This window comes from Apodemus sylvaticus, chromosome X, assembly GCF_947179515.1.
Source record: "Apodemus sylvaticus chromosome X, mApoSyl1.1, whole genome shotgun sequence".
Classification (NCBI taxonomy): Eukaryota; Metazoa; Chordata; class Mammalia; order Rodentia; family Muridae; genus Apodemus; species Apodemus sylvaticus.
Genome location: NC_067495.1, coordinates 57,317,492 through 57,326,099, shown reverse-complemented (window position 1 = coordinate 57,326,099; position 8,608 = coordinate 57,317,492). Strand labels below are relative to the sequence as shown.

General features: G+C 42.0%; 1 protein-coding gene across 1 annotated transcript; it reads right to left on the bottom strand.

Moving 5' to 3' along the window:
- Positions 1-3,479: 3,479 nt before the first annotated feature.
- Positions 3,480-6,890, bottom strand: LOC127674779 (G-protein coupled receptor 83-like). The gene is made up of 4 exons (XM_052170482.1): positions 6,432-6,890; positions 5,700-5,825; positions 4,515-4,648; positions 3,480-4,128 (listed from the first exon to the last, which is right to left on the bottom strand). Exons 1-4 carry the CDS (start codon positions 6,888-6,890, stop codon positions 3,480-3,482), a joined length of 1,368 nt encoding a protein of 455 aa, XP_052026442.1.
- Between the last annotated feature and the right edge of the window lie 1,718 nt (positions 6,891-8,608).

Genomic DNA, 8,608 nt, shown 5'->3' with positions numbered 1-8,608 from the left:
GAATTCATTCCAGATGCTACATTCCAACTAATCCAATTAACATAAATTCATTTACATAAATCTGAGCATAGACACTTTTACTTGGGCCTGCATATATTATGTCAGGAAAATCTCAGGAGGCTAATCTCCACTGTTTTCTCCATGTGCTCCTTGAGCAGCCAGATAAGGCTTACTCTGAAATGCAAGAAGTCCGTATTTGAAGCTGAAATTTTATATAATCACCCCACGAGTATTTAGTTTTCCAATATGGGGTAAAATCTTGAAAATGAACACATGCTAATAAGTATCATAAGATCTTACTTTGAGAATTATAATACATAGTCACACATAAGATATTACTATCACTGTTATAAGGGAAGTAAGTTTGAAATATACACATAAAAGTCTGTGAACAAGAAGTATCAGACTAAGCAACTTCATTTTTACTCTCATATTGTTCATACTTAGTGTACTTCCTATCTTTCCTTATGTGAGCCAGATGACAATACCATATCCATTAGTGAAACTTTGCCTCAGAGTCTACAGATGTTGACAGTCTTCAGAAACAACAAAGTTGTGACAGATTATGTATACTAATATGTTATACCATGAATGTATGTTGGTGTATGTACTTTTATATTTATGTTAGTGTGTATATATATATGCACATCTAGAATTACATGTGACATTGTGGAAAGATTCCTTAACTTATAAGATATACTGCAATTTACAGTGAAAGAATCTATCAGCTTAGAAGATGTGAGGAAGAATGTGTATGTTACATATACAGTGACCAAAACATGATTACCAGCATCCCGGATATCTGTGTCAATAGAGAAATTCCCCCACTCCAAATTGTCTCATTAAAGTTGAATATCAGACAGGCTACATGCAGGTCTTACTCTCATCAAAGCATTTTTTTCAAATATCTTAACTGGTACCAAGATCCAGTTTCTTGGTATTTAAAACATGTAGTAAATGTATTTAAATTTGTAAAAGGGGAGAATCTAGCAATTTCTCTGTTCTGTCACTTCTGGTACACTTTCTTTGTTCTAACAATGTGATACTGCTAACACACAGCCAGTAAGGTTTATACTAAAAACTGTTGTCTCCAGAAGTGAAAAGAAATTTTGCAGTAATATTTACACAACAGTTTTGCTGGACCTTCCAGGTGGCTAATAACTGTTGTTCAGAAAAAGGTTGGCTAGGGTGAATGGTGCAGTCTATGTAAAAGGACACACATGGGGTTTAGAAGCCATGTGACCACAGTTCTTTAGCACCGTGCCCAAACCCACAGAGCTAAATGGCTGCACATGGGTTAGAGCCTAGGATCTAGAGCTCATTAGCACCATGTTCCAACCAAATGAGCCCTTCAGCCAGAAACTTCTTACAATGGTAGCACCCTCAGACTTGGCTGGGTACTGAATTCAGATTAGTTGCTGCTGGAAAAATTCTAAACAAAGGCCCACATGAAGTTGAAACTATTCATATGCCCAATTTGTCAAACATCCATACATCACCAAAACTGTTATACAAACTTCCAAGTCTGTGAAGTGTCCAGCCAAGTCAGAAGCAAACTTTGACACTGGATTATCTATCAAGCATAGAACATTCCAGATCCCAAGCCTTACTGGGGGTGAAAGAAGTTTGATTCTTTATATAGAATAGGGATAGGGGTGGGGAAGTGCTTTCTTTGGGAGGATAGAAGATTAGGTTAAAGAATAAGAGCACAATACTCATTTAAATTACAATGACAGCCCTTTTATCCAAATTTCTCCTGTCTAAACAGGAGAAGGCTATCAAAGCTAGGGACAATGCTTCTAAGAAACTTGGGGTACTCAAGCAAAATTCAACTTTGCCTTCTCCACGTGGGAAGGCAGAACCATAAGCAGTCAGTCCACTATCCTGGGAAACATCTATTCTACCAAATGGTGAGTGAAAAGGAAATACATATATCTGTCCTTAAGATAATCAGAAGTATTTACATAGCATGTTGAAAAAATACACAAGCAGAGCTCACTACTCACAAAGACTACTAATTCCCAAAACAGCTGAAGCCAAAACGAGATCACAAGTAGTTTGGCAGTTTACAATGGTCATAAATAGAAGATTCAATCATGTTTACAGCCTAAAGCTACTCCAAACATATATTCATATACTTTAATAATACAAGTTCATTGTTTTGTAATTGTGTTGTTAATTAATATGTCAGGATTAAATTAAAAGGATGAAAAGGACACACAATAGAGAGAATGGAAAGAAAATTATTTAAACTTGAATTAGGTCTTTCCCCCAATGTGTACTTTATCTAAAAAGGAATTCAACACTATTGCAAGTATGGTAACTTACTAGAAACATTTGAATTTCTGAACCCCCAAAAAACACCACATCTTTTTCTAAGTGAAAACAGAGTAGCTGGAAGCTAACTCTCATTCCCTCATTTACTGACCCTAGACACTTGTCCATACCTTACCAACCAGGAGATATCTCAGTAGAGACTGAATAACTTGTCATTGTTACAATTTTTTAAACAATAAGAAAGATTATAGTGAAAAATGAAATGGAAATAGAGAGGGAAGTTAAAGAGGAGAAGGTAGACGAGGGACAAGGAAGAGGAAATGGACAAAAGCTAGGAAAGGGGTGAGACCAGTGGGAGGCCACAGATACTGAGGAAAAGACAAAGAAGAAGAGAGGAAATTGAGGAGGACCACCAGTTCAATTCTCATCCTGGTATCATCTTGACACGTGCAATCATGGAACCTAAAAACATTATCTCCAAAGTAATGGCAGTGACAGGATGAGGAATCATTTCTTCTTCTTCCTCCTCCTCTCTTCTGCTGAGTTGAAATTGTCCATAAGCTAAAAAGAGACAGGGATAATTAAAACAACGGTAAGCTTAAGCACATTATGTATTTTTTCTTTTTTCCAGAAAAAAAAAGAAAAAAGAAGAGAGTACATAAAACAAAGTATGAAACACGGAGGAGGCTTGGGATTTTGAAGTGTGAACTTGGGCACTTTGATCTTTCTTGCACTCAGAGAGAAGCTATCACTAAATTGTTGTTCAGCAACCTGGGGAAATAACCTTGGGCGGAGATAACGATTATGTGGTGTGTGTGAATCATTTCACTGCTTTATCAATTCCTGGGCATCTGTAACATTTCCCATCCTCACTACCATGGGAGAAAAAGATACAACTAAAAAATTGCACTTACAAGGTACTTTGAGTTCCCAGAGCATCCAATGAAACTTCAGAAATTATACCCTAGTCTCCTAGCATTTCCATGGGAACACAGTAATGAAATCAGGTCCTAATATATCTAAATAAAAATATGAATACTAGAATCTAGGAGCTTACCTTGTAAGTTCACATTACCCTCACCCCTCCAATACTATTTCATTCTTTCTGTGTAACCACATTAGAAATGAATAAATTCTAGTTATTTTGATCCTATCATACCTTAGATATTTTGTGAATGATAGTCAATCGCGGTCTGGGCAGCTTAAACTCTAGGCACTGAATGGAGAAAGGAGATTTCCACTGCTGGGGAGGGAGGGGGACTGGGCAGCTCATCAAAATCTCTGAATCGTGGGAATTTGGGCACTCCTGGATTGGAATCCACACTGGCAGGGGTGTGGGTATGAGATACAGAGCTCAGTCGGCGATGCTCTCCCCTAAGGCGGCTGATTTTATCTAGTAGCATCTTCTGGATTTCCATGATGACTTTCTGAACTTCAATACGGAAACTATCACTGAGCCAGCAATAAATGTAGGGGTTGTAGCAGGAACTACTAATTGCTAGCCAGTGGAGGAAAAAGTAGAGACCATTGTGGCTTGAGATGGATTCACTTGACAGGAGCACCAGGTAAACATTGAGGGGGATCCAGCTGATTGCATACAGAAGCACCACTGTCATCAGCATCTTTAGGGTCTGCTTCTTCTTTCCACGCTGGCAGATGTAAGTGTGGATATTGATGTCATCAACAGCATCATGGATCCACAGCTTTTTGGCCACATGACCATAGACAGCCACCAGCACCAGCAAAGGCAAGATGAAGAACACCAGAAAGGTGCCCAGGTCAAGGTATTTCCATGTGGATTTAGAAGTATAAGGGAAACTTGGGAGGCAGGCAGATTCCTCTGTTGTGTTGCTAGGTTATGAGAGAGAGAAATGAAAACCAATGATTTAGTCTTTTCCTTATGGCTCACAAAAAAGCTGTATGGCAATTAGATTTTAATTGATTGGGGTGAGATGTGTTTACTCTGTGTGCTGTGTGTGTGTGTTGAGTATAAAACCAGAAGGACTGTTATTTAACTGATCCTATAGGAAAACCATAGCCCCACAGATGAAAATTGTAACCCACTGCCATGAGGGTTTAGGAAAATAATGACAAATTACAGTTTAGAGGCATTTATTTTTCTACCTAAGTTTAGAAATATGCTTATTCTAGCCCCTAATTCCTAAATCATTTCTGTGACTTCCAAGGCCTTGGATTGCTAGAATAACAGCAATCATCTCACCCCATGTTCGCCTTACCCAAATTCCACTTGGTAAAGCTTCTGGTAAACGGCATGTGGCAAAGCAGCACAAGTGCTCACAATCCAGATAATGATGATGCAGACATTGCCTTGCATGGGAGTAATCCGGGCCTTCAGAGGATATAGCATCACCTGAAAAGAAAAGGATCCCACCTAACTAAACAATTCAGATTAAATTAGACATTCATAAACTGCTGTTCTGATAAAAGGGTACAAAGACTTAGTATGTGGATGATAATGTGATTTATAGAGTAGTTCATTTGACATATATGTGGCATTTTTGCATCATGAAAATATAGCACTGTTAACATATGAAGTCAGCAATTCAAGGGGACTGACTTCAAAGCTCCTGCTCCTCTGTCTGCAGTTCTGTGGAGAAAGGAGACAGACGTCCACTAGTGTGACTTAATTTTCTTTACCTTCTAATGGGTGGGAAAGTACCCCCACACAGTCCTTCATCTACCCTTCTACCTGTCTTGCTCCATGGCCTTTCTCATCTCCCATTCCCTCCCATCTCTGTTTTCTTCATAGTCACACTTTCCTTCCTCTTTCCTTTGCTCTGTTTGTTCTCTTATGTGTTATTTTTTTTGTCTCCTTATCTGGATCTAACCACGTACCCTTCAATTTTTTGGTCTTCCCAGACCACTGGGTTTCTATCTAATTACTGAATGATTCACTATGTAATACCTTCAGCTTCTCATCCCTTATCTCACTCCCTTTTAATTGATTTCAACTGCTCCTAGACCATATCTATCCCTCAACTCTCTTCATCCCCCTACTCAGTTCCTCTGTCCTTCCTCACAGACTTCACCCCCTTCCTGAAGAAGCCCTCAGTCAGACCAAAAACTACATCCACATTCACTTATTCCTGCCCTCTTTCTTTCTTTAGCCAGTCCTGCAATGCAGCAAACAGGAAATATTTTCCAAAAAAGAGCATGTATCACGTGTGTTTTGGCACATTTCTGTTTCCATAGCATCAGAGAAAAGATGGCAGCATTTTTATTAGACTTGATTTGATGACGTTCTGTATTTCACCATTTTTTCAATCTCCCCAAATTACACAAAAACATTTACATATATAGACCTAAGAACTTGGGAAAGTTTGTAGATTATTTGTAACCTTGCTTCTCTCCATACACCTAAGAGAAGAGCCTGTCTTTCACAAGACCTAGGAAGCACATACCCGATGTCGATCCAGGGAAATAGCTGCCATGCTCATCACAGTTACATAGGCACATGAGTACTGGGCAAAGCGACTGAGGTGACATGTCATCTTTCCAAACACCAAGGAATTACACAGATAGCGCACCTGTAGGAGAAAAGGTTTGGTGATGCACAGAAACTCAACCCTGTTTCTATCCCTCTCAAAAGCCCCAAAATACAAATAAAGGTCTCCTTGCTTCACCAAACTGCTGGTATCATTCTGTCAGGATGCAAAAAAATACTTTTACACTCGAGTTCTCACGCTCATCACATTTTTCTCCACACAACATCCCGACTTGAAGACATGGAAGGATACTAAACTGCAAAACCTATTAACTAACTTCAAGTTCATATACAGCATTTGAAAGGTGGAGAAGCAGAGTTCATGACAAAACTTGGATTCAGACATTATCCCAAAGCTCACTAGCAACAGGTCCCACTGCTTCCCTGAGCAGCCCAATACTCTCTTACTCTCTGCCATGGCAAGAGATTAATTCAGCAACGCAACAACTATCCTGCCAATCTTCCCAAGCTCTTTTCAATATTTCTCGGCTTCTGCCTTATTTCCTATGAAAATGTTCTCCAAACCAAACTAACCCTTTCTAACCCTCTCCCTCCCTCTGACCACACAAAACTCACTGTTCCAAGTACAAAGTCTAACTTTGGCTCTTGCCCTGCTTCCCAGGCTACCCTCCTCAGTACCCCAGCTTACCATGGTGAAGGGAGAGCTGAGAAGAGCGAGCATCATGTTGGTCACAGAAATGTTGACGACGAAGAGGCCGGTGGCAGTGTGTACCCTCTTATACTTCATAATTATGTGGTTTAAGACCCAGTTGCCTATGATGGCAGCAAAGACCACTATGGTGTACCCTACCACTAACCAGAATTGCACCTGCTCATCCTGGGATACAATTTCCAAATCTAGGGGACCGGATGTGTCAGCCAGGTCTCCCGTGTTGGACATGTGGTCTGCCAACTTATCCATCTTGGACAACATGCCATTGCGGCCAGCGTTGGATGCGGCCTGAAGCACCTGGGAGGTGGTAGAAGTGATCAAGTCATCAAAACCACTAGGTACACTCAGAGCCTCTGGAGTCAGCTCGTCCCCAAAGCCCATGGTGCCAGGGCTCTGGTAATCCTCTGGGGGCACATCTGTGGTTGGAGCATCCATCCCAGTGCCTTAAGTGGACCCCGAGGACCTTAAGCTACTTACTCAGGAGGCTCTCAAAAAAAGAAAGAGGGCAAGTTAAGGCTGTGGACAGACAGCCAGACAATCTATTCAGTGCTCTAGAGCTCTGAGCTGAAGTGTCTGGATCAGGGAGAGGGAAGAAATACCAGGAACCAGCAAAAAAAGACTGGACCTGCTCAGGGTGGGCAAGTGCGCAGAGCTGAGCAGCTGAGCGCAGGGCAGGCTGTCTGCAAACGCTCTTCCTGGAGAGTGCCCCCAGCACCTGCTCCAAACTGGAGATGGCGTCAGGCTTCGCTCAAGCTCAGATCCTCCTCCATGCTGCCAGTGGTTGTTCCGACCAAATTTCTGTTGCCTTCAGTCAGTCTGTAAGTCTTTCTGTCCAAGGCTGGCTGGCGCTGTGGGCAGGGCGGAGTCAGGCACTGCCACTCCAGCTCCAAGCCCGTGCAGAGCAGGCTTTCTGCAGCTGCCCTTTATAGAAAGTCCAGGGGCCCGCGCTGGAGCCAATGGGGAGCCTCGACTCAACCCCCGCCCTGTCCTTCTGGGCTGGGGAGTCTGAGAGGCTGGCAAAGTCTTTGTCACTCCTGTCTCTAGCCCCTCCTTTCGCTGCTCTCCTTTGGCTCTCCTTTTTCTAATCCTGCAGTTGGAAGCCTGGGTTTACTGTTTATGGGTTCTTCTTTTAACATCGTCTTGCCTATAATTTGAATTCAGCATCTCCTCTTTCCCTTGCTTTCTGTTTCTTTTCTGCATCATCGCCCTAGGCACCGGCTAGCTGTGACACAGGTACTGAATGGAGGCTGTGGAGACTGCAGTCGCATCTGGACCAACAAGCCAGTCAGCTGCCTGGGAAGAGTGGTCGATATGAAAGACCTGCACAGATGTGGGGGTTTCACAGAGAAAACAAGGCAGGGTGCAGCTGGAAAAACAGGAGGGAAGTTTAGCTGATGAGAAGCAAGAAAGGGTCACCTGGGAGTGAGCTCAACAGTATGTTCTGCTTTTTCTGGCCTCAGAACTGCATGCCACCGACCAGGGAACTCTGCTCCTGGCCTCTGGAAACAGGACACTCATTTGACACCCAGGAAGTAACACTTTTGGAAACTAGACTGTGTCAGATTAGTCAACTGTCTAAAGGGTGAGTCCCTCGGGAAGATTTAGGATTTGGGAAGTTCTGCATATCAGTGCTGCTAAAATCTAAAGCAGTAGGGAGAGGGAGATGTATCTCAGTCATTGAGGGTTGAAATGAAAACCCTCTAGGACTGGTGGTCCCAGTCTAGCCTTACCCTTGGAAATTTTTAGCTACATTTCCATTTCAGAGGGGTTAGAGTCACAACCAAGACAACTAAGCTGCAGACCTAGACAGGCTAGAGGAGACTCACAGTGTGTCATTTACTTATCACCTGCCATAGAGAAACAGGGATATATAGGTTATAGAAGGTCAGAGGCAAAATGATTGAAGCACCAGAACTAAAAACGAGAAAGGGCATTCAGAGACCTCGGCTATGCAGCAAGCACTCTGTTTAAGAAATCCTGGTGTTTGTTACAGCCAGTCTCGTGACTTTCTAGCCACCCTTTACTGCCCAGAAGCTACACTGCTATTCTGGAGGAAGTAAAAAGAAAAACACCTGATTTCAAGGATGTCAATAATTACTGATTAAGGCATAAGCAGGAATCAATTTTGTGCCAAAACTATTATCATCATTGTC